This window comes from Haemorhous mexicanus, chromosome 9, assembly GCF_027477595.1.
Source record: "Haemorhous mexicanus isolate bHaeMex1 chromosome 9, bHaeMex1.pri, whole genome shotgun sequence".
Classification (NCBI taxonomy): Eukaryota; Metazoa; Chordata; class Aves; order Passeriformes; family Fringillidae; genus Haemorhous; species Haemorhous mexicanus.
The window spans coordinates 11,140,767-11,167,269 of NC_082349.1; the positions used below are offsets into that span (position 1 = coordinate 11,140,767).

General features: G+C 41.8%; 1 protein-coding gene across 7 annotated transcripts in view; it reads right to left on the minus strand.

The window, feature by feature from the left end:
- The window catches only part of PTPRF (protein tyrosine phosphatase receptor type F), a 375,952-nt gene that overhangs the window by 224,307 nt on the left and 125,142 nt on the right, over positions 1 to 26,503 (minus strand). For 6 of the 7 annotated variants that reach the window (XM_059854008.1, XM_059854014.1, XM_059854010.1 and 3 more), the window contains one exon: positions 21,105 to 21,266. In XM_059854008.1, the coding sequence (XP_059709991.1) occupies positions 21,105 to 21,189 (85 nt within the window). In that variant the 5' untranslated portion in view covers positions 21,190 to 21,266. Of the gene's footprint in view, positions 1 to 8,141; positions 8,161 to 21,104; positions 21,267 to 26,503 lie in introns of those variants that run through there. The other variant, XM_059854011.1, reaches the window with a different exon arrangement.

Here is a 26,503-nt window from a genome sequence, read left to right on the forward strand (position 1 = left end):
CAGGTCTGTACAAAGATAGATCACTTGAACTGACAGTCCTGGTTTTCATCTACTTTCCTCAAGGAAGAAAACAGATGGGCTACCAATGGGTTTATCTGTGTTTGATACAAGGAACTGTATGTACCATGGGCATGTGCCTTGAGCCCTGCCTGGGAAAGGGCAATGAGGGAAGAAGTTCCCAAGGCCTCGTGGAGAAGGGTATCCCACCATGCAGTCCGCTGCAAGGGGAATCCCAACCAAAACAGAACAGCTTCTGAGCCTGATGGGTTGAACCCGGCTTTTTGGAAGTTATCCATGTGTAAAAATCCACAGGAAACAAACAGGTCTGCAGGTTATGTTAAAACCCAAGCCATATAGTGTGCAAGTAGCCTCGAGTGCAAAGTAACACATGATGGAAATATGGAGATAAGGGAGCAATGTGAAGGAAACCCGATTACGCACCCAGCCTAATGATGGAACATTTTCATTTCCTGTAGGGAAAATGGCTGATATTGGTCAACATCAACTGATAAAGGGCTGGCTGTTATGGGTTTCAAGAGAACTTTGATCTACATCTCACATCCCATTAACAGAGACAATAAATTACTCTCACTTTCCATGACACGATGTGCAGAAATAAAGCTCGTATGTTCAAATGAGACAGAGCTTCTTGATGAGTGTGAGTGCTAAAACATCAGCAGTACATCAAAACCACTCAAGTTCACATGCTACAACTCCAAAAGAGCAAAAACTAATGCCACTGAAAGGACATGCATTCAGTTTTGCAGAAATCACCAGAAGAGGGAATTTCTTCCCTAAGAAGCTCCCTTGTATTCAAGGTCCTTCTCTCTATGCCAAGTATGCTCATATGGCAACTGAGAGAACATTTGTGGCATTTGATTCTTAAAGTCCACATGCCTAAAGAAAAGTTTTCCCAGAAAGTGCTTAGATAAAAGTCCTTTTTGTGGTTTAAGCAGGAATACCACTAGTCAAAGTAAAAACATGGACCTGGCTGATGTGTAAAGAACCAGCACTTTGAAGCACTGCAGAGGTCACATTGTGGCAGAGAAATCCTGCTTCATAAAGCTTTGATGTAGAGCAGCTCACAGAAATATCTTCGTTATTTCACTGAAGTACATCACTGCTAAAGCCTCTTTCTTACTCAGTGTAAAATAAGCTGTTATTGTTCTTTAATATTAAAAAAGAGCATTAGTTTCTCTGTCAGCATTTCAGGCAAATGTGCAACAGGCAATAAAGAAGGTCCCTAGGAGGTCTAAATTGAGTTTGTGTTCAATAGAACCTCACGGACTTCCAAACAAACACCCCCCAGTCAAAACCAGCAAAAGTTCAGCTTGAAGTCACACCTTCCACAGAAGCAGCACCAGGCTGGGGTTAAGAAACCCAGCACTCAGAGATCAGGCAGTGATGTGGAGGGACAGCAGCCCACCCTTCCACTTTTGCTTTTGACTAAAAAGGCTTCTCTTTACAGTGTCAACAGTGCCATTTATATATACAGAAACACACTGGAATGGTTTTTTACATGCTGTCTCCAGGAAAGGTTAAACACTGGCATGAAAATCTTGTTTTGGTTTTAAAATATTGCGGAGAACCCCATAAAACAGTTTCTGAAGAAAGCCACTGCAGTGGTTTGAATAACCTGAATGCTCAGAGTCAAGAAGGAAGAACATCTGCATGCATTTTTATGGTCCACTCAAACCTTAAGTGCTTCCAAACACACAACAGCTACAACAACACTTTCCATTTAAAAGACAGAAGCCTATAAACAGCCCACATTATGAACTCCTCAATTTTTCTAAAATTTCCACCACTTATATTTACCTTATCCAGCTGCAGTAACAAACTTTTCAATTTCCCAGTCTCTTCCATCCTCCATGAGGACAAGAGTAGTCAAAGAGCTAAAACCCTACCAAAACCTGGAATAATCATTTGAAACAAGTGAATTTGTCCTAATCCCAACTGGTTGACAGTACAGAGCCCCCAGATACCACTTGCCAAAACCAGCCAGATTCCACCCTGCTTCCTTATACTCTTCTGGCTCATTCTTGATTTTGTTTCTTTTCACTGAACTTGTACAGCTGCAAATGCACTCCTATAATGTGATGGCTGAAATAAGATCAGGAGAGTTTTCCTGAAACACAAAGGAAGTTGGTGGGGGTGCAGGACCTGTACCAGCTGCCCATCAATATTCAGTGCATGCAGCTGCTCTCAGTGGCATCCTTGGAATTCAGCTTGGCTGGGGAAAAAACAACTGTCACTGCTATTTTTTCTGAAATTTCACCTAACTGCTGTAACATGCCTGTGTAGTTCTGCCCAAATTCTTACAAGTGTTTTAAACACTTCACTTTAACTTTAAACAGTTAAAGCCCAACGTTTATATTGCAGGAGTGCCTGTTTGTACCTTTCCCTTTGTTGCCATCTGTCAGATTTCCTCATGGAAGCTTCTAAAAAGAAAAACATCAGTAATGGCAAAACAGCAGGAATTTCGACAGCCGGCTACCTCCTCCTCCAGCCCCTAAAAGGTCTGAGGTTTGTGTCTGTGAAATTTTAACAGGGGTCCCTTTTTGCTCCAACACAGCCACATAGACTGAGCACAGCATCAGCCAGAACCAAATGGTGCCAGTACTTCAATACCCCACCTTGCACTTTTTTCCTTCAACCAGTCTAAAGCCTCTTCCATTTTCCAGTTCCTTCTAATCACCTACCCAGAACCCCCATGGCTGAATCAAGAACATGCAATCAGTGCTATGAGGCCAGCTGGTAGAGCAGAATCCCCTAAATCATATGGGATTGCAGGGAGCGCCCCGTTCCCACATACATACAAAAGTTAGCAGACTCACAAACTCCCCTGACTGTTATGCTGAAATGTGCTTAGTAGAAAATAAAGGATTTCAGAACATGTGTTACCTCAGCTTCTTCTCTGACTCAGTATCAGTGAATGGCCCCTGCCACCCTCTCCAGGTTTTGGAGCCAGTCCTGCACACCAGACTCATATACCATTTCAGCACAGCCCACCACAGCTTTTTCTCTCCTTTTCTTTCTTTTTATAAATGAAAAGACTTTGAGTAGGACTGCTTGTGTTACAACTTTTCTGAAGTGCTAAGCACTTCACTTGAGCTATGAGTCATCAACTGTGACAGCAGCAGAAACATCTTGTCATAAGCAATGAAGAAACTTCAAATTAAGTATCCCACCAAATAATTTATGAAGATTGCTTATCCACAGTCAAGAGGGCTTGCTTATAAAAATAATTTATAATTTGATAATTATTACAGAGACAAAAATGTAACTACCCAAAGAACTTCAAAAATGTTAAATGACAAGAAGCAAAGGGGAGGAGGGAAGTGAAGACAGGAGATGAGCATTTCTCAAGCACTTTTCAGGGCTCTAAAATGCAAATCCTTCTCACATACCTGTAAGGTGATCCATCTGCAAACATGTTGAGAAAAGGTATGCAAGTTTCCCCAAGCAAATGCAGTTTTTCCCTCCTACTCACCCTTTTTGCAGCTTTAAAACTTGATACAGCCTAGTCTCAAACTCTCCATAATTTTAATCAAGTCTCAGGACAGAATGCAGCTCTTCACTGTTCTTCCAAGTGACTTGCAATACACACCTCAGCACTGACATTCACACAGCAGCAAGCGCTGGAGACAATCTGGAACTCCTTGTACTCCAAAAACTGATGGCAGTTTTGTCCTGCCAGTAAATGTTCTCATGGTGTAAGAGGAATAGCAATATCTTCTGCATTTAGGTTACATGTCACTACTTTTTAAAAAAATTTACTGCTCTTTGACAATTACAGGCAGATCCATGCCTTCTGAAATTCAAACCTCCGAGACATCAAAAACTGCTTTAACTATGAGACTTTTCCCTCCCAGAGTCACAGCACACTCCTTCCAGCTTCTTCACCAAGAAAAACTGGCAATTCAGAGTACCTGTGTCCTTCCCTGCACACAGACCATTCCCTGCCAAAGCCCTTCTGTCTCAAGCACTGAATTAAATAGGTATTACACACAAAAGGGAGCTGCTATCATATAATTACTGTTTTCAGATTGTTCAAAAAATACAATTAAGCTTAAAATGTGTTGGCTCCCTTGATTTCACTGCAGCCAGCTTACACACATACCCAGACAATGCATTATACATAATTAAAAATAACTTTCTATACTCATATCTTGCTGCCTCTAGCTATAATCCAAAACCAGATGTTGGTGTGCTGACTATCTGAGACATAATAAAAGCATCCCTCTGGTTTCTGAGCCCTTTCACCTGCTTTCAAATCTTCACAAAGAATGGATGTCTTGCTACTGCTGGTTTTGCCCTCATCACCTCCTGGACAAACAAAAATAAAATCCTACTCGTGTATGGTCCTGGAACTTGAATCCTTGTAAAAAACATTGTGTCTTGAGCAAAATTTTGTTTTTCACTATTCAAAAGATACAATTTCCTTTTCTAGTAACACCTCCATGTGCAGCAGGTGCTAAAAGGCAGGAGAGTAAGTTACTTTAGGCATGTGGTTGTGCATGCACACTGACCTTCTGGTACACAGCCTAATGAAGATCGGAAACCATCAAGCGCACTGACACAAAGAACCTAAATTCTCATATGTATGCTTAGTAAAGCATTCGAGTGGCTTCAAAGACCTCTGTCAATACAGAAAAGAACTGCATTAAAATTCTGAGCCTCCAAATCTATTAAGCATTTCCAAACACAGGAGGACGAGTACCAGGATTTGTTCAGCTGCCCTCACTGCGTTGTTCTCAAGGAAGGAGTGTGGGCTCAGTCAGTCAGAATGCAGTGACTCAGCTCTGTTCCAGCAGCTCAGCAATTCAACACCCAGTAAATCTACCCTGTGTTTCCAATCTCACTTGTAAAAAACACTGCTTTAGCTTGGTGAAGGCCAATGAGATACACTTCTGAGGACCACCAGCACTGAATGGATCCTTCCCCAAATGATACTTCCCCAAAATCTGCCTATGCACTTTGGTCCTGGACATGGAAGAGCCAGGAGAGCATCATGCAGCTCCTGGGATGTACCAGCAGTGGCAGGGATATCCTGGGCAAGCTCTGGCTTCTGCACTGGGGCCATGAACCAGCCAAGGTGGTAGATGTCCCATCCTCACCATGGTGGCCCGTGGCCCCAGGAAAAGCTGACAGCAATGGACGGTGTGTTCCAGCAAGGGCTGTCCTGGATGACAGAGCTCGGCAGAGGGGAGCGGTGAACACACAGCCAGGGGGTTCAAACGGAATTCATTTATCAGGCTCCAACTGCTCCACTTCACTAGATGGAAGCTCTTTATAAACACTGCCTCATTTATTTATTTTTTGAATGCCCAGATTAGTTCAGTGTGAAGCTGTGGAGACATATAATTTGTCTGAGCAGATGATCTATAGATCACCAAATGAACACTAAATAGGCGCTTGCTGTCCACAGAAGAAACACACTGTGCACTCTCCCATGGCTGCAGCAGAGGAAAGGTGAATTCTTTTTTTCTAAAATTTAGCCCCCAGCAGTCTGGAGGTCAAAGAGTCACTTCTTCCAACATGCTCATCCCTGACCAAGGACAGAGCTGCAGCCTCTGCCCATGAAAAGCAGGGCCCTCAAATCAGACAGAAATCAGCAAGTGATAACTAACCTGGCATTCTGCTGGGGCCAGGCTTTTCTCATACAAACAGCCTTTTCTGCTCACATCTGTGAATATATGCATATTTAAAAAATAAATTATCTCTCATTCAGATTAGTTACTAGAATATCTCTTTCTCTGCTGAAACAGATTTGTTCCTACGGTTGTATCTACTGCTATTCTGGGACTTGGTATTGTTTTCCCACTATTGCTGCAGAAAATGTTCAGCAGCTAATTGCACAGTCAAGTCCTTTCACATAATTTTCACTTTGACAAGAGTAATTAAAAAGCTAAACGGCTCAAGAACCAACTGATTAGGTCTGGAAGCAAAGCTCTGTTTAGGCGATCCTGAGATGCACGTGTACAGAACAGCAAGCGTTCGAGAACACAACTGGGAGCACGTCCCTCGGCGCTGGTGGTTGAATGTGATTCCTGCAAGTTCTCCTTCTTGCCCAATTTGTATGAAGTGTTATATACACACATGTGCTGCACATAGACCATGCTTTCAAGAGTCAGGAAAATTAACCTTATAGGACAAGTTATGAGTATTTTCCTTCTGTCACCCGTATCTGCAATCACCAAAAAGCCAAAGGATGGAACTACACACGGCTATTTTATCATAAATTTCGTTTGCTTGCCTTAAAATTGCTCTGAATTCTCCACAACAAGACTTCTAATATCATTACATTTCAAACTACATAATTGAAATTAAAAAGAAAAGGGCTCCAAAGTTACTACATATGTATCAAAACAATGAGCTTATGAACAGTAATGAAATGGAAACTTTCAGAAGCCTGAGGTTACACAAAAACTTAAGAGATGCTCCCCATAACTTTTATAATAAAGCTAACAATTCTATTCTTGAAAGAGAAGTTGAAAGGGTTGTCTTTAAAGCACTTCCTTCTCAGTGAAGTTTGGTCAGTTACTGACTACATATTTGAAAAACTGTTATGAAATGTGCAAGGTTTAAAGCTAATGGGAACTTGGAGCAGCAACAATGAGGAACTCCTTCTATGCATACAGACAGCAATCAAACACCAGGCTCCTCCTATGCCACCTGATGACCAAGAAAGTGCTGGTGCTCCTCAAAGCCAACAGCTCTGGCCTCTGTGTGAGAGTGTTAGAGAACAGCTTCATGACACAGGCCACCAAAACAGACAAATAAATATCTGAATAATGCTACAGCAGCATCTGAAAGAGAGCTGCCTGAGAGAGCAGGTGAGCCTGCCTGCAGAGGGGTTTCAAACAATGGAAATCCAGTGCCAGCAGACAGGCCTTGGGTCACACTCCCTGCAGCTGCACTGCACACCATTGCCCCAGGCACAGCAATACCTCCAGGACACAAAACACAAAACCTCTTTCTTTGATATAGAAAGCCAAAGGTTGACCTAAATTTTCCTGCACAACTAAAATGTCAAAACTTTTCAGGGAAGTCAAAGACATAAAGAGAATTTGGTCATTACATAAGTAGATATGCTGAAAGAAGCCACAGAGGGTTCCACACATTCACAAATGTGATAATTTAGATGACAAATGCAGCAAATTAAACCCAACTTGTTAGCTAATAGAATATTTAATTATGTACTATGAACAATCACTTGCATATCTGGGAATTTAAACAATTATTTTTGGAAAGGGGAGAAACATTCCTGAGAAGGAGGGATTTTTAGCATTGGATAGCTTTTCTACTGCATTCCTTTCCACCTTACCTTGTTTATAGCTCTATTCAGTAATAGTTTTTACTTGTTTCCTCAATGTCTTAATTTCCTGCAATAATACATCTGCCATGAATAATTAAGCAATGCATTTGCTGCTCGCTGAAAGCTGAACAAGGGCTATAAATCAGTTCTGGGACCCTCAGCCAGCAGAGACACAATCAGAGATCTGCTCGTGTTGGCATTTCTTTCTGCAGGCGAGAGGAATGGTGCACAGAAACACTCAAGGAGCTGCTCAGCAGTGCCAGGCTCCCTCGCCCTGGAACTGGCATTTTGGGAGTGCCTGTCTGCACCTTTTCCCAAGCAGCAGGACTTCAAAGACTGTTTTGATGAGGGACAGTAAACCTCAATGTTCTATACTCTTCACATTTACTCCTTTCTCACATTCCTAGGTTGCTCCCTCTTAACCCTCCCACTCCACAGTCAGGAAGAAGAGAGGAGAATATGTCCTGAGTGTGCATTATTCCCTTCTCAGCACCAAAGTGAGGGACTGCTGCTCTTTGCTGTATTTCCACCTTATTTCTCCTGCTGCTTGTGGTTCAAACCAGGACACTACCAGATGGTAGTGAAGGGCTGAATGATCGCCTGTACTCAGGCCCATTACAGCCAGTAAAGGTTTATCTTGCCAAGTCACCCTCGCTCTCAGACAGCTGGGCAGGCTGCATTTCTCACTTTTTTGTATATGAAGATGGAAGATAAGCTACAAAAGCAACAGCGATAACACTTCCCTTCAACACTTCCACTCACATCCATATCAGGGGAGAGGAGCAGTAAAACAACTTCCCACTACCAGAACAGGATTCACCTTTTAATTGGATGAGGTTTACAGTACAGTCACTTCAAGTGCAGCTGTGCAGCATATGAGCCTCTCCAGCTTGGCAGTGCAGGAACACTAGAAAATTAATCAAGACCAGGTATCAAGCCAGGCCTAGGAAATGTCAGGGTAGCCATCAGAATTCCATGTCTTAATTTGAGAATCTCCCCAGTTCACTCCAAGGTGCTGAGACTAAAAAAAAAAAAACTTTAAAGGTCAAAATGTAGAACAATTCATCACTAAATTTCCCTACAAAACAAACCATGCAATGTTCCTGGTTTTAATTCTGTTGACAACAGATTGCACATATTTTTAAAACTTAACGTTTAGCAGCTGTGCTGCCAGTCTGCAGAGTTTGCATATATAGCTGTGATATTACCATACTCTATTATTCATAACAGGCAACAGACTTCATTCTTCATCTTGTGAAAAATAATTGCAGTTTGAAGTCAAAGTCTGATGGCAAAGAAACACCCAACATAATGCTAGAGTTTCCAGAATTCAGGAACTCATGTAATGGCCTGCATTTTGATTTAAATCAATTCATTAAAAAGACAAATCTCTTCTGATCTGTACTTCTTCAGCAAGAAGTACATGTCTCTTTTATGAAAGCCAGGAAAGGAAAAGTCTAGGTGGGTAAATAGCTTTTTCTTATCCACAACAAACATGCAATAAATTAACCGTAATCTTTTAAAAAGAAGCATGAGATACTCCCATCTCATATAGCCCTGGGACCTCACTCAGACAGAAATTCATGAATTGATGTATAGCTATTCATAGCAAGAATGATTACTGGAAGGAGAAGGTAAAAAACCTTACCCATCTTCTCTTCCACTACCATTAACATTAAAAGCATTCTAGACAAATACACTTTTTAATACAATTTCCCTTCCATACACATAAATAAACATTTTAACATATTTGAATCAGAAGGTGTTACAAGACCTACAGCATCCTTTGCAATTGCTTCTCAAAGCATTTTGTGCTGCCAGAAGCTGTTTCAATCCTCCCCCACCCAAAAGAGCTGCTGGTCAGTGCTGCTCTGGACAGCAAAGCAGCATTGTTTGCATAGAGTGGCCCACATGCAGCCCCCCCAACCTGCTCTGCTGCTCTGGGTTATATGGGCTAGCACAACCACACTGCTTTTCTTAGGAATATCTGACAGTCAGTGCAGAACAGCACGGATTTTTGGTGCTGTCAGAGAGAAGGGCTATTGCACACCACAGCAGCAACCACCAGGTACCCACCAGAGCCCGGCCTTGGCAAGCAAAGCCCCTGCAACCATCAAAGCTCAGACACCAGCCTCTGAACAGATGTATAGCATGGTAAAGTCTCCAGGCAGAGACCTACCTACAGATAAATATATAACATGTACTGAGAAAAAAAAAACAAACACAGAAATACCTGCTACAATTCACAGAGCAGAGTTAACTGTATGGCTTCAGAAGATGAACCACACACTGGAACAGGCAGCTGTCCTTTAGTCATGCACAGACGTGGGCAAAAAGATAGCAAATCTACAAGGGCTCATGAGAAAATGAGTGGATGTTTGCAAGTCTCATATTCTCCCCTGTTTTCACCCACCAGCACATTTAAAGCAGAGCTACAAAGTCAGAGAAGGGCACTGAAGAGGACTAAGGGCCTGGAGAACATTTTCACAAAAAGCGACATAGAGGAAAGACAGTGATTGTCACTTGGGAGGAGAATAAAAAAGGACAGGATAAAGATATAAGAGTTATTAGGTGACCTAGAGAAGACAGACTACGAGACTGCACCTTTCCTGGTTCATAAATGAAGACAAAGAAACATTCATTTAAAAAAAAAAAATCACACTGCCTATTCAGAACATATCTGAGGGAACACTTTCTGTTTGCATACAAAATTCCAGAAATACCTCCAGAAATTCAATTCCAACAATCCTGCATGACTGTGACCATTGCTTAGTGCCTGACCTGAACTTCCCAGCTGTAATTCAAGCACATTATTTCTTCTCCTAGCAGTGGAGAAACAGGATGGGAAGGACTGCCTTCCCCCCAGTTAATCCTTCTGTTTTGGCAGTGGGATGCTCAAAATGAGATGTTTCACCACAAGCCTTACCCATGTGAGCAGAGCAGAAAGACTATCAAATGTGTCCTCAGGATGGTACTCCTCATTTTTGCCTGTCACTGTGATGTCTGTCCCCTCAAAAAAGCAATGCTTTCTCAACTCCTGTATGGCTTATGATCCATTAGCACTGCAAGACCTTTTCTGTGTACCAGCTGTCTAGGCAGTTGTCTCTCATTCTGTATTTATGTAGCTGATTACTCCTATTTTCAAACATCTATCCACGTTTTTCCTTATTGACATGCATCCTCTCAGACAGTTTCGCCAATTTGTAAAGATCATTTTGAATTCTAATAGTGTCCTCCAACATGCTTGCCTCTCTTCCCAGCTTGTTGTTGCCTGCAAATTTAATAAGCATGTTCTCTATTCTATCAGAGAGATCATTACTGCAAATGCTGAATGCTACCAAACTGCCAAATACCCACCCTATGAGCAGATGTTTCACAGGAAAAAGTCTCATGAGGGAGCACTGAAAGCTTTACTAAAGATAAATGACATCTACTGCTTCTCCATTCACAAAGCCTGTTAGCCTGTCATTAAAGGAAATTAGATGGATCTGACCTTGACAAACGTACACTGGATATTACTCCTTTGGCCGTGTGGGTAAAGCAATATTTAGAGTTGTTGCAATTAATAAAGCTCTACAGAAGGAGTAACACAAGTCCAGTTTCTGAGAACAGCTTCTAATTTTACATAGGAAATGGGAAGTAATGTGGGTGGGGAGAAAAGGCAAGACTAGGAGATGATCTTTATTGTACCTCCTTAAAACATCTAGCATTTTTGGCCATCGTTGGAGGCTTATGCTGGGATAATTTTGGTAAAAACAGACTTGAGAGTTTGAGCAGGTTGCACCATCCAGCAATTATTGTAACAAAAAATAGTTCTGCAATTTAACATAAACTTGGAAAACACCACATGGTATACTGCATGTAACCCTTTATATGTTAAGTGGGATTTCTTAAATTCTACAAAATTACACAGGAAGCTCTTCTCACAAAAAGCACTACAGATTACACGCAAAACCAGAATTTTTGAGCTAAATTGGCCTCCAAAAAAACCCTTTATCTGCAACAGAAGGCTGAGTATCTAATGGAAAAGACATTGAGCACTGCATAGATGCTGACTGAACGATACGGGGATTTTGTCCTAATGTATAAAAAAACCCCCAAATCACACTCTGCTCTTAAAACAGGGCACATAACTCTACAGACAGTGATGTATTTTAGCATTTGAGGGGAAAAAATAAACCCAAAACTTTGGCAGTTAAATACGATAAATGTTTCATGCATTTACTAAGACAGAATAAAGGTTTGACAGGCATTTCCAAGAAAGACAATACCAAGCCCCTGTGGCCTGCAGTACAACCACAGAGCAACTTGTCCAAAAAGCACTCCCTATTTCCACAACTTCCTCCAGAAACAGACAAATGCACTATAAGAGGAACTTCATGGTGTCAGTGGGAATTAATTCTCTCTGCCCATGTTCCAGGCTGGGTGCTGGAGGACCTGCAGGACGCCTCTCCTGGGCACCTCTGGCTCTTGGGAAGGCTGAGATCACAGCAGCTCTGGCTACACACACAGAATGAATACACAGGCAATTTAGTTACACACGAGCTCACACAGCCTCCTTTACAGAGTGATCCAGCGTGAAATTCCCTTTATATTATTCAGCAGCCTGTTTTTCTATGGGTCACTCCTTCCACAAATCAGGTTCCGTTCTCTCTGGACACTACTACAGATGCGGTTTGCTGGTCAAATGTGTTCAAAGACATTTTCGACTAAAGATCTATAAATAACACCACAGTCAGCTTTAAGGGTACAAAAGTATTTTTCCACTCTCTTTGTTTTTAAGAGCCATTCGAAGACAACTTTTGCAGAAAGAACCAAAAACAAATGTCTGCCTTATAAAATACAGTCCCTCAACTTGAACTTTGCCTGAAGACCAAGCAGGGCACATTTCAGCTATGAAATAAACTCATAAAAAGCTAAAAATAACAGGTTACAACTAAGAAACTTCATGTTAACCCCTGTTAAACTGTGTGTAATGGAACATAAAAAAAGGATATTAGAAGTTATATACAGAAAGTATAAATGACAAGTCAACAACCAGGACCATTACCTGTTACATCAAACAAGAGTAAAGGGAGCCTTTCTAGGTCTTGGACTAGCCTCATCATTCTCCTGAGAGCCATACTAAACTCTGTACTCAGCCTGCCAAGACTGAGAACACTGTGTCAGGATCAGGCATCCCAGAACTTTAAAAAGGAATATGAAAGTATTTGCTTATGAGAGAAGTTTGCTTCTCTAAGGGTTTTCCTGTCCTGGAAAAACTGAAAGCTTCTGTTTGATCCTAAATAGGATTAAAATACATACTCATCATTGGATCAGTACTTTAACCATTTTCAGCATGTAAAAGAATCTCACTACTCATCATTCTGTTCTTTCAATGAATCTTCCCTCTTGTAAATTAAACACTCTCTAACTACAATACACTATAGCTGCCTCACTTTCAAAATGTCTTTTTCCCCCCAAATGCAGGGATTGAAACCCTTTCTGAAATCAGTGCATGGTGACTCTCACATTTACCTCAAAAGACAGAATTTCAGTTTCAGGTTTGAAAACCAAGGCAATACCCTGTCTTAAGAACAACACCAAAGTGAGAGCTCAGCAACACTGTCTCCCACTCACACAAGTCCCCAACTTTTGACAAGTGGGTGAAAAGGAACTGCCCCACCTGCCAGGCACAGCTGTGCAAATGCTGAGCCTCAAAATGGTCATTAAAAGTGGAATTTTTCAGGGGCAAAATCCCTACATGTGTAAAGTTGGTGAGTATTTCCTGGCCTCTTTAAAACCCCTTTTCAAAACAACCTTTAACAGAAGTAATACAGCAGCTGAAGTGGATTTGGCTAAAAATAAACACAAAGAAAACACATAGGTGTTCTGCATCCTTTAAACTAAGAGCAGAGGCTCAACAGTTATTGTCTTCTCCCTGTATGACAATTAACTGCCAAGGGCTTCTATCACTCACCTTTGAGGTGAGCCAACAAAGTCAGCACATGTAGAGAGAGGTCATAAAAATATTTAAAACAATTTGCAAGACAAGCAGCAAAAGCAAGCAAGAATTCTGAGTGATTCCTTTTAAATCTGCAATATCTACCACTGCCAACAGTGGACTGATGAGGTCCTTTCCATGAGACCCCAGTTACTTCCAGAGAATTCACTATCAGCTCAAGTAGAATAACCTCATGTAGCAAAGACAAACCAACTCCAAATCTCTTCCTGACATGATGACTTTATTTGAAGTACCAACTCAGAACAGTCACCCTTGGTGCAATGAATGTCTGTTGGAAAATTGTGGCATTTTCATTTATTATAAGATTTGACCAGGTACTACCTATACATCTCATTTCAATCTTACAAAATACAAATTTCCTGGAAAAGATTTCATGGAAATTATATTATTAATTACTGGGGGGGGGGGGGGGGGGGGGGGGGGGGGGGGACACGGACGACAATGAGTAATATAAACAATGAAGGGCCATCTGAAAAGCACAGCAGGACTGCAAAGTCATTCCAGCCTGTACTGCACGAAATCAAATATATTCTGTAATTATTTCTTTTTAATACTACGTCAATGCCCCTTATTGTGAAGGCTAAGGTTATGATGCAAGAGAGAAAGACAAAACTAACACACATTCAAAGCTCTAGCATTGCAGGCTACAACGGATATACAAATGTAAAGCCATCATCCACTATAAAAAGTGCTTTGATTCAATTCAGTGATCATATGTCAGTAAAGTGTGCAAGGCAAAAGACATTTCTATGAGTTAGAAGTTTCAGTAAGCACCCTACAGTGTTTTCACACCAACAAAATAAATGAGATTTGTCTCTGGCACAGACAAAGCACTGATTCTCACAAGGGACTAAACAGAGCATTCAATTAAGAGTACACCACTGCTTTTCAGCTCCTGATACATAAAGATAGACAACTTACCAGAGAAAAAGCACCCATGAACAGATGCTTTTTTCCCCACTCTTTTTAAACCATGTTCAACATCAAAAAAGATTGACTAACATTTTGAGCAAACAAATTTCATACTCTTGGTTGTTCACAAAAATGAGCTTGATCATCTTATATTACAGTATCATTCTGAAGCACCAGCATAATGAAGAGATAATCAAAGAAACAAAAAAAGCATTCCTATTACCACATCATTGCTTTTTACAACTACTCAGCTAAAACACTGAAAGCTCCAGAAGATCTTATACTTTTTCCTTTCTGACATCAGTAGCAGTAATAGCCAGGAGCATCACGACAAACCATATTATTTTATCAGTTTTCTGGCACTCCTTTCCATCTGCAAAGGATGTTATCATCACTACTACAGGGTGTTTTAAATATCTCCTTAAAATACACATAGCAGCCTCTGATTAACATCTGTGAATGAATGAACTAACTTGCAATTAGATTTGGAAAGTAAAGGGTAAGTTTTACCAAGGTTGGTAGTCAGCTACGAACAGGAAGGGAAAATTACCTTTAAAGAATCACTCAGATGACTAAATGAGCTGGGATTCAGCGAAACACATTTTAATGCACCTAGGGGCAGATATTCATGAGCAAAAAGCCAAATCCCACTAATGAAATAGAAGTCTGCATCCTGGGAGTCAGAGGTCCAGAAAGGAATTCAGAGGTCACAGTGGAGGACCACATTCCCAGCTGAATGCTGTGAGTAAAGAAGATAAAGTGCCATTGTATTGCTGGAAAATGCAGACACTTGTCTTGGTCCTGGTCCCTTGACTTTAAAAAACATATTGAAAAGTCTGGAGGATTAGTGAAGAACAGTAAAAATTTTATCTGGCCAGAAAAAAACCAAAATGAGTCCATTCTTCTACAACAAAAAGGACAAACTTTCAGGTTCTCTAACTCTTCCACTTCAAGTTGCTTCTCCAGGAGATTGCATTAAACAGCAGGAGTCTCCAGTCTCACTGACAGATGTTCTAATATCCAGTCTCTAAACCCTAAAAATGCATAAAGGTAGTTTGAAATAAATACACATTTGGAGAAGTAATGATTACTTGCCATTTTTACAGATCATATAGGAGATAGGTAAATTCTCTATCATTTAGTTTTCAAATAATGATTTGACAGCCTCCCAAAAGCTACGTGCTAGCTCATCCACAGCTGTAAAAGCAGTCACAGAAATTACTACTGAAATTATACAGCCTGTGCTACACAGGTCAGAGTAAAAGACTACTCTGATCTGATTTCTGGCCTTAAAATCTATGAATCCACACTGAAGATAAAACTGTAAGCAGGTAGTTCTATTGGTTTTCTGTATCACCAAGCCAATAAGAACACGCTCTCTCAAAGAGCAAGTATTAAATATATAATCCCCTCAACATTTGTCACTGTGTTGGATAATTTACACAGACACTTAATCACAGGAAGTCCCTTGTGAAGGCAGGAGAGGAAGGCTGGCTGCACAGCCAAGTCCAAATGGTGCAAATGGCAACTGGGGATGCTCAGCCCTGCACAGCAGCATGAGGGGCTTAAACAACAAGCCATGGAGTAGAGGCAACAGGCAGAGCCCACACCTTGGTCTCCATGCAAACCACTGCCCCCCACATGTCCCTGCAGACTGACCACATGCTCAGAGCTGCCTGAGAGCAAAACCCAGAGTAAGCTTGGCTGCAGTTGCTACAGCACCTCTCTGGGTTCAGGAGCCACCACTCACTGAGAGCTCCAAGAAGACAACAGGAAGAGATCACTATATATTTATTCTGCTTTTACATCCTCCGTAAGTCTTCGTACTGACCACTATGGGATGAGGGATTTGGGGCCAAGCAGACCTTTGACCTGTCAGCTGACATTGACTGATGAATGCTGGTGGCTTAAACAATACATAAAAAAGACAAATCATCATGCTGTGATTTGTTGTGGGTAGCAACCCGAACAAATTCACACTCTCTGCAAGTGCTGGAGCTAAAAGAGCTATAAATGCAGAAAAAGACCCTTTGTCTACTCTGTACATGACGTTTGTCCTCACAGCATCCCTTCTACCTTGATGTCTGCAACATTTTGCTACAAGCAGGCAGCATTTAGGTATTTTACACACAAGTGTAGAACCCATTCCAACCTAAATATATATACTTATATATATGATGAGTAAGGACACCAAAAATAAACACTGCACAATAACCGTGGTTAATATTTCAACCCATCCCTTAATGACACCACCTCAATGCCTCAGCTTAAGGGGTTTTCCTAAACAGTATTTTCCATGTTCTTTCTGCTGATGGAATATGTCAAGCTAGTCAAGCTAGAATTGCAGAAAATTAGTATTTACCTGTGCTGCAATACCTGGATCCAATCGCATCAATTACACATAATCACTAGATGCAGTGTTTGGGGACAGGCATGCAAACAGGAAACCTGGAAACAGAAACTGATGCAAGGGAGCAGTGGAGAAGGCTCATGTCCAGCTTTTGGAATGGCATCCTACTGCCCAGCTCTGCAAAGTGGCCATTTTCCAAACTTGCACAACAGCAATTCTATCTCACAGTGTGGCCTGGAGCAGCTGTATTTGGGGTTGAGCTGTTGTTGAGGCATCATTCAGGTTATGAAGCAAAAGCAGCAGAGTTGAATCAGGGAGTCAAAACGAGCCAAGGTGGTCTTGGGAGCATAAAACACTAAGGGCAGACAGCAGAGTTAGGGGACAAGGACAAACAAATGCGCCTTAACAAATGTTCCCTCCAGTGCTATTCCACCCAAAACCTCCAGACAGCAATTCAGGTGCAGAGCAAAATCCCTGGCAAAACAGAGCTCACCTGAGGCTAGAAAGAACATCTTACTATTCTTAAACTCTGCCATATCTGGAAAAGCCATCTTAGTACTCTTTATTTTCCCAGCCTTCACAAGCATCAGCAGCCTATCTTTTTATTTTCTTTTTTAATGCATCTCCTTAATTCAATTAGCATCCAAGAAAGACTGATTGAAAAAACCCAAAAAAAGAAAAAAACAAACAACCCCCAAACAAAAAACAACAACAAAAAACCAAAAACCAAACAAACAAAACCCCAAAACCAAAACAAAAAACCCAAACCAAACCAAAACAAAAAAATCCCATGTACAAGATGCACATCTTTTGGATATAATTAACTCTTCATTTCAGGGGCAGGGCAGCCTTGAGACACTTGAGACTCGGGGTCCATTCTGGCCAGAGTTGGTGGGAGCCCAAGCTCTGCCTTGACCACACCAGCTCACTGAGGCACATTCATCTACCCCCTCAAATAAAAGCCAAGTTTGCTCTACCTCTAGAAATCAAAAGGTGCAAATTGTTTGTTTACCAGGTATCAATTCACAGGTTGTTGGCCTAATTCTGCCTTAGTTCTTTCCTTCTACAAGGTCACTTTTGAAGTGGTTTTATTCCTTAAGCCCTTTGAAATTCTGTGCAAGACAAACCAAAATATACTGTGGTTAGAAAAGGCCTAGGATGGGTCACCTAGTCTCTTCTTTTGGCTAATGGAACCTGTTCCCAAGACTTCAAAAAAACTCCCTAATTTTTAAAAAAAACAAGACAACAACAAAAGACATTGCTGATGATTTCTCATGAGAGTATTGATTTTCCCCCATTTTCTCTGCCTTTTGTTTTGAGAGGGGATTTTTTTGGTTTTTATTTTATTAGAATAAATGACACATTTTCAAAAGCTGAAAAAAACGCACCTTTTAGTTGACAATTGCACTGAACATTAACTGAAATCTGCAAAGCCATTTTTCCCATGCACAATCAAAAGCTGACAGACAGGGAAGTACAGAGTGAATAAAAAAACCCACAGAAGCAAGCTGAGAGAGAATGAGTAAAACAGCCATCCTGAATCAGCTCTGAGCTGCTCTAATGGAATTAGGGTCACCCTGACAGAAACACAGTCAGATCACAGAGAAAATTTAATAATTTCTTATTGCAGTCTGTAAAAGCTGGGAAGGATTTGAAATAGCTGTCTGCCAAATTAGCACTTCTGTATCTATCCACCGTTCATGTGCATGTGCCCCTTCCCGAGCACCTTCTCCTCCCAGCACCCCACTAGAGCAGCCAGGAAAGCGTCACTCCCCTCCTGCTGCCAGGGAGGCACCCAGAGAGCCCCTCTTTTTCTGACACTGCCACTCAGTTTAACCTTTGGATGCCACTTCAACTCCTCATCACTGACATTCTTCACAGCTCCTGCGACCTCGATTCCAGGGGAGGCACGGGCACAGCGCAGCGCTAATTCCGCCAGGCAATACACACTAAATCTGCTTTATCTCAGGCGCTAACACCCCGCTTTCTGCCAGCTGCCTTCATTGTCAGGCAGCTACAGCAGCCACACTGAGATGTGTTACAACAACAGCAGGTGGGGAAGGTAGGGAAGAGCCAGCCGTGGGTGCTCCCTGAGCAGCCAGCCACGAGCCACGTTGCTGCCAGGGATGCAGCACAGCCCATCTCCAGCCATCCTTTTCCTGCTCCTATAAAAAGCAATTTGGGGACTGACTCTAGAAAATCCAGGGATAACCCTGCTCTCACTATCCTGTTGTTTTTAGTAAGGGAAATGCAAGAATGCTGTGTAGATACAGAGCCTGCTCATCCCTCCACTGACTCTAAGCAGCACTGCACTGAGGAAAAGGAAGACTCACAGTGATTTCTTGGGAAGAGCCACAACCAGTGTAATAAATAAATGCTCTTTCACTGAAGCCAACAGGATGCTCTGGGGACTAAAAAACAGAAGAGTGTGCACATGGGGTGCTCTTTCACAGCAACCCTAACTTCTTCTGGAAGCTCCAGTGTCCATATATTGTCATATCTTCCCCTTGCCCTTCACTACTGCCCTGAATCAGGACTCTCCAATGCCAGATTCACTACTGCATCACTTGTCTGCATCACTGATGGGCAGGCCCCATAAAATTCAGGATTTGGGGTTGACATTTTATCCCTGCAGAGTCACAGAGCAGACAGGTCCTTTCACACAGCTCCCAGCTTCTGAGGATCAGTGGCAAGATTCAGTGGGTAAGATGATACAAGAACTTTAAGTTGCTAAAATACATGGAGCTGCTAAAAACCACTTTCCATCCTAGGAAACGTTTGATTAATCCATGGTGGCTGTGGTAGTTAAAAGGTCGGTGCCCTCCATAGCTGCCTTCCAGATTAGGAAAAAGCAATTCAGAGTGAGTCTGCACCAGAGAAAAAGACATAGAGATAAACTTGCTGCTCAAACCCAGAAATGTTCCACATCTGAGACACCATGCAGAAACAGAGCCAATTTTGTTAAATTTAAGCATTTGGATTTATTCCACAAAATAAGCAAACCACATCTACCACAAGTTATCCTCAGGCCATGAACTGTCCTGGGACATCTCAAGCTCCACAGCTTCTGCACATCTGTGATGTGACTGATGCTTCTCTCCTTTGCAGGAGCCAGTATGAAGATAATAAAATTCACGGAATTTTTATACACCTCAGAACACTAAACAAGTACTTCCCTATGCCAGATTCCAAAATGGGCTACAATGTGCAGACAAAGTGAACTGAATTAGCACCTTTCAACAGCACCAGTAGACAGCAAAGTAAGCTGAGGAAGGAGACAGCTGGGGCCCCCAGTTTAACTGGGCAGCTCAGACTCATCCAGACCCACATTAATCTGCTGCATGTACAAGTCATCCCTAATGACAACAAAATAACTGAATTTGTATGTTTCCTCACATCCCTCCTTTACTCTTCCCTCCAGCTTCCCTAAATCTAGGTCTTCCTCTCAAGTCAAGGCCATTTAGGAACCCCCAGTCTGTTTCCTACATTCAGCCAGGCTCCTATCAACATGAATCAAGATCTCCTTCAACTTTCACAAAATTACATCTAATTATAAGCCTGGTGACTAAAGCTGCAGTGAGAAAGAGATGACTGCTGGCACCTCAGGAGGGGCATCATGATCAATTCATCTCCAACTCAAGCATTCTAGGAGCCCTGGGTACTTTCAGAGGCAAGAAGTATTCACAACTGCCAGAGTCGGATGAATGTGCAGACATTTGGACACTGAAAATCTGGGTACAAACACAAATACACACCCCAAGATTATGCAAAAAAAGCATTAAGGTTTCCGGCTCTCTGCATAATCCATTCCATAAAACATTCCTCCTATAAGGTGTTTTTGTAGGCTATCATTAGCCATGTTTTTGTCCTCGTGTCTGTCCACAACAGCATTTTGTGCACATTATTTCCCCTTGGCTGGATGGGGCTAATTAAAGCCAGTCACAACAACTCTATGGGACTACCAGGACAACAGCAAGGACACAACAGCTAAAAGTATGACCACAAGGAAACATTGTACTCCAATTCTGTCAAAATATAGGTGCAGGAGAGCTATACCAGAAGGTAAGAACTCGCACCCTCTTCCCCAATAGCTTCCTCCAACAGCAACTGCCTGCTGACTCAGGAGAGATGTCTCAGCGCTACAGAAATTACGAGAGCTGGCAAAAGAACAAGAAAAAAGTAACAGGGATTACTGTGACCCCAATACTTCTTTCTTCCTCCGCCCCCAATTTTCTTTACTCATCTGTGCGTGTTAGAAATCAAACTGTCAGGTTTTGATCTTGCAGCTTCTTCAGAAATTCTTTCTGCACTTGAATAAATTTTGTCAGTCTTTTTAGTTCTACTTGTGCCCCTTCACACACACCCTGTTTATCTGCAATGCGCACACTGGGAAATAGAAGACTGGGGGGGAAGTTGTCTCTTAACCCTCAGTTTCCAGTACAAACAAAGAAGGTTTAATATTTCTGGAAACAAATTTTGCAAGGCATTCAAGCTTTCCAAAACCAAATGTTACTTACTGTCCGCTCCTGCTAAAGGCAGCATCAAGCAGCAGAGGATGGCTGCTGGCACAGTGAGTACTGGGATGCAGAAGTTAGGCACCATATTCCAAAACAGAGCAAGTCCTCTTCAGTCTGAGGCAAGTGGTCAGTACATCCAGTGTTACAGACACAGACTTACTCCTGCAAACCAAAAAAGGAAGAAAAGGAAAATTATTATGACACACAGATTAACTGCCAGTATACCAAACTGCATTGCAAAGTCATCATTACAGATACTGTTGAAAAGAAATTTACCTATCTTCCCTGCATGAGCAGTAGAGCACCACACACGCCTCTGAATTCAATAAGCTGATTTCAAGGGTCAGCAGGCATAAATGCACCTGTCTCCAAGTTTACCTTCATGTACAGTCTGGTTTATGGCCCATTAATGCATCCTTTAGTTGCTGTTGTTCACAACAAATAGCTCTGAAGCTCCACATTACATTCAAAAAACAGTCTTAAGCTCTTGTAACTCTCCTTCCACATGCCCTAGACAGACATGGCTGACTCTGTGTGTAGGAAGGGTTTAGGATCAAATTGCATGTGAAGCACAGCTTGGACCATCCAGCTGGGCTGGTGTGCACCAGGCAAGTCTCAGCGGGTTCCAGCAGAAGAAACAGAAGCTGAATTGGATCAGCTGTCAGCTCACAGGGTGAGAGTCACAGCAGAATGTTATTAAGAAAAGTGTCTATAAAGAGAAGTTTTACCCAAAGCAAGCACCTCAGCTTCAAACTCCCCAAAGTAGAGGCAATGACTACCTAAAAGGATTCATGATTGGATATTCCCTCTCCAAAACAAAGCAAATCATCTTGCAAATTGGCTTAACTTGGGCATCTGCTTGAATATTGAAATACAGAAAATTTCATGAAAACCAACCAAAAAAAGGCAAGTATTTAAAAAGAATACAATTTCTGTGTATCTGCCTTCTTTATATTTTAATGCAAATATACTCATTGTACTTCCATCTCAAAGTCTAAGGTCTGCCTATTAAAACAGACTTTAAAGGAGCTGGCAAGCACCATGCTCTCAGCAACCACATTCAGCAGTGACAGCGGCTCATACATGCAGCGCCAGGCATCTCAATGCAAGCTCAGAAGTTATTTAAAAGTAGATGTGATTCTGCACTAAGCTGCAGAAGTTACCAGACTTGCCAATACAGCATTAGTTGTGAAAAAATCTCATGCTGGCAGATGTCAGCCTGAGTGGACCCCGGGAGTATCCTTGAAGCAAAGTAGCTGCAACTGTGCCCACTCAAACTGTTCGTGGCCCAACATGCCACTCTTACTCGTGCTGTCAGACATTTAAAACACACCTTCAGGACTGCTCTAACAAAGATATTTCTGAATTTTGCTAGGTTTGGAAGTGTATTGTTTTTTGGAAACCGCTGAGCTTTTGACGGAAGTATCACAAGTTACAAACACGTCTACTTCTGACAAAAGCACAGTGCTCAAAGAATGCCAGCAATGATCGTGCCTAGGGAAATCCACGAGAAATCTCAAGAGAATCTACCCAGGCAAATATTTACAGTGCATAGTACTAACAAACAGGAGATCATGATTCTTCTCCATTCCGTTACTGTATTTGCACAGTAAATCTTATCACATGTTATAATATCACACAACACAGAGAAATCTTTATTTATGCAACATCTTCTCCAGCCAAGACATCTGAAAATACTTTACAAAATAACCTAGCTCTAACCTAGATGCAGAGAGAATACTGATCACCTCATCCTGCTTTTATTGTCTCAATGAGAAGGCATAAATCTAACTAAGTTCAGCAGCAAAATTTTGAATACTGTGGAAGAGGCTCTTTGTACCAGCCACACACTCAGTTATCTCTGCTGCCCTCCAACTTCCCCATCCTCACTTAACTCTCACCAAGGGATTACTACAAGCACCATTTACATGTCGTACATAGCCAAGACAGATACAGGTAGCTGTGTCTTTATAGCTGCATAAGCTCTATTCCAGTGATAGAACAGATCAGTTCCCAAGCAGTTGTCCCAGCGTTAGCCAGCTCCCTAGATATGGCCAAACAGGAATGGGAAGAAATACCTGGATCAAGAGTGATGATTATGCTTCTAAATTCTGCATGTATAGGGGCAATTTATGCTGCCTGGAAAAGGGAACCCACTTAACCACTTTAAGCAGCATTACATCTGCCTCAACAGCAGCCAGAATCCTAAGAGGTTACTCTTCCTGGGGAGGGGGTGGGAGACACCAAGGCTTGAAATTACTGTGTCAAAACTAATCATGTGTGTCAAGCTCTGTAAGATTAGGACAGAGAATGAGTTTTACAGGTGGTGCTGAAACATCTTAGGTATTTGTCAGACCACAGTGGGGGTGAGCAGCTTTCAGAGAGCTTTTCCTCTTTCATTCACTTCCATTAGCAACAAAAGTGTCTCATCTAATGGTGTATCTTGAGCACAGATTGCTCAGTCTTGTCAATAGCACCTCCACAGCCCTCATTCAGAAGTAACTCTCAGGAACACAAAAACCTCAGTTAAAGAATAGGTCTGTGTCTTGATTTCTCTCTTCTTTCAGTAAATGTGATCAAGCTTCTCTCCAGTTTCAACAGATTTTTAACTTTCTTCTCCAGCCCATGAGATACATACAGCATGCACTATGCAGAACTGGTGAATTGTCAGATATCCTACCAGATGCTTCATAGACTTGATCTTTTTCAACTGTTTAATGCTCTAAATAATTTACCATCTGGTAGGAAAGCCAGATTTTTTTATGCCAGACTGCTGTCTGTCCCTCCAAAGTTAATAGACCACCTCTGGCCTTTAACAGGACCAAAATTTGCCACTTCCTCTTTCCATGGTTGCTCTGCTTATGGAAAAGTTGTCTGCATTCAATAATTAAAGAGCTTTAAATTGGAATGTTTAAAAATTTTATAAATCTCAGTAGCTGTTATTCTCTTTTGAAAGTGAAAATATTAAAAAGCTTCTCCCAGTGGTTCAGCTTTCCCAAGGAGACAACCCAATACTCAAAGCAAGGGTGTCACCTGAAGTTCAGTTAACCTTTAGAAGGGCCAATGTTACCCTGAGAGTGTTTAACAGAAATCCTGAACCATTGCTAAAGGTTTCCCTTCCTGGGGCAGAAGGCAGCCTAGTATGGAAAGCAGCTAAAAGCCAGATAATATTGGTAGATTTTTGGCAACAAGCCAAACAAACACAAAGTCAGAAAATATTGCTTTGGCAAAATCAAGTACAACAGCAACTGATCAAATAATGCTCTTACAATTCTTAATATGTCTTGTCCCCAGCAAACTCATGCCTCTTCAGGCTGCTCTCTCCTGTTTCTGGACTGATCTCCTGTGCACCAGATGATCTCAGTCCCTTCATTTGAAGGCCTCCTTTAATCTCACTGCTTTGGCCAGCATCTCACAACTAATACTGCGTTTGGGAGCCCAGACGCTGTACATGAAGGTTTTTCAAAAACACACATACATTCTCATTTCTTCTTCTGCATCTGGTCCTGGCAATATTATAAACTCTAGACTACATAACCCAAAATTAGCTGAGGCTAAGCACTCCAGATGGCTTTGTAAAAACAGCTTTGAGTTTAGCAAGCTAAACTCCTGCCTCTGCTCCAAACTCAGTGTTAGAGCTACCGAGAGCTAGTTTGGCAGAAAACTAGAAAGCAGGAAAGCACAACAAAAAACTAGCAATCTTCATTTAAATATATCAGTTTTTTGCTGCAGGGCAGGTGGATGGAAAAGAGGCGGTCTTGAGGACACTTTTTGAAACCTACATGGTTTGATTCTTTCAGACAGGCAGAAAAAGCTGGACTCATTTAAAACAGAGCCAGAATACCAACAGCTCATATGGTACTAAGAAATTCTGGCAATGAGTACGTCTCACAGGAGACTGCAATGAGATTAGAAAAAGCAGTCAACTTTAAAGAGTCAAGAGGAATTTCAAACCAGCACTGAATAGCTTATGTCCTCTATGAACTCTTCTGTAAGATAAAACAAACTGAAACAAGTGGGTCACCAGCCAAGACCGGCACAGTGAAGAACAGCATCCCCAAAGCAAGCCTGCCCATTCAAAACCAGGGACAAAACACTGCACTCAAATCGCTTTTTAGGTTAAGGTACTTTGCAACCCAAAGAATCTAAGAAGTCAGCACAAAAAAGTTCCCTCCAGGAACCCCTGTACATCCGCGGAACTGCCAGGTTTCGTTGTGCGTTTGAGTACTGACACTGCCTTTGTTGTGAAATATCGTTAAGAGACTCTGAAGAAACTTACAGGGTGGGAAGGTGAGCCCAGTCCACAAGCAATGTCCTTATCTGACCTGGCGATGTAACAGTGTCTTTTCAAAAAGGAACCTGAAACAACTGTGTTTGTTTTTCAAGGCGGAAACTTCCTGAGCCTTCTCAAGGTGAGCCCAAGGATGCAGGTCAGAAAATACCAACTGGGCACACCCAGACAATGGTAAAGACAGGGCTGAAATTACATCAGCTTCTCCCAGTGCTACTACATGTGCAACACAATCAAATTTTCCTTCTGGAGTCCTACCCTCTTTATTTTACACAAGTATCTGAAAGGGAGCCAGTGCTCCAGAGGGACCCAATCAACACAATACCACCTGATCAACTCCGCGGTGTCACATCAGCGACGGCGATCGTGCATCACGCAGAGCAATAAGGCAGCTCTTTATTCTGTTAAAAGTGAGAACAATAACTGGCTACAGCTCAGCTGCTTCGCTCTGTACATAATGCCTCATCTATGCTCAGAAGGAGGAACAGGAAAACCATGACACACCATATAACTCAAGACCATCATATTGCACACATTAAAAGTTGTGGAAGCAGTTACACACAAGCTAATGACTTTTCAATGTTTGACTTCACTACATTAGTATTCCTTTAGCATAGATTTCTTTGTGCTTTTCTGCGAGAAATATAATATAAAGAGACTCGGGGAGTACAGCAATATGGCCAAAAAAGACAAAATGAGTCTCATTTCACTCCGAACTCCCACATGCAGGGAATGTATTAGAGAGATTCAGTGGGGAGATATATGAAGATGGTGATGATGGCAACACTAGAATAGATTTAGGGAGGAACTTCCTATGAGCTTGCAATACAATAAAAAGGCCAAGAGCTAAAGAAACTGCCACATGAGCAAAGGTACCACCTCTGGGACCCAGGAGTGAGCAGGCCCAGAGCATCAGTCTGGTGCTCTCAGTAACAAGACTCTCAAACCATCTGGAGAGAAGGAATGAACGAAGCAATTTAAGAACCAGGAAGGATAAAAATCTCTGTCAAATCACAAGCACTAGACAGACTGCTAAGGATTTGATAGCTATCTGTAAGTACAAGAAAGATACAAAACACCAAGAAAGGAGTAGAGGAGTATAATTAGT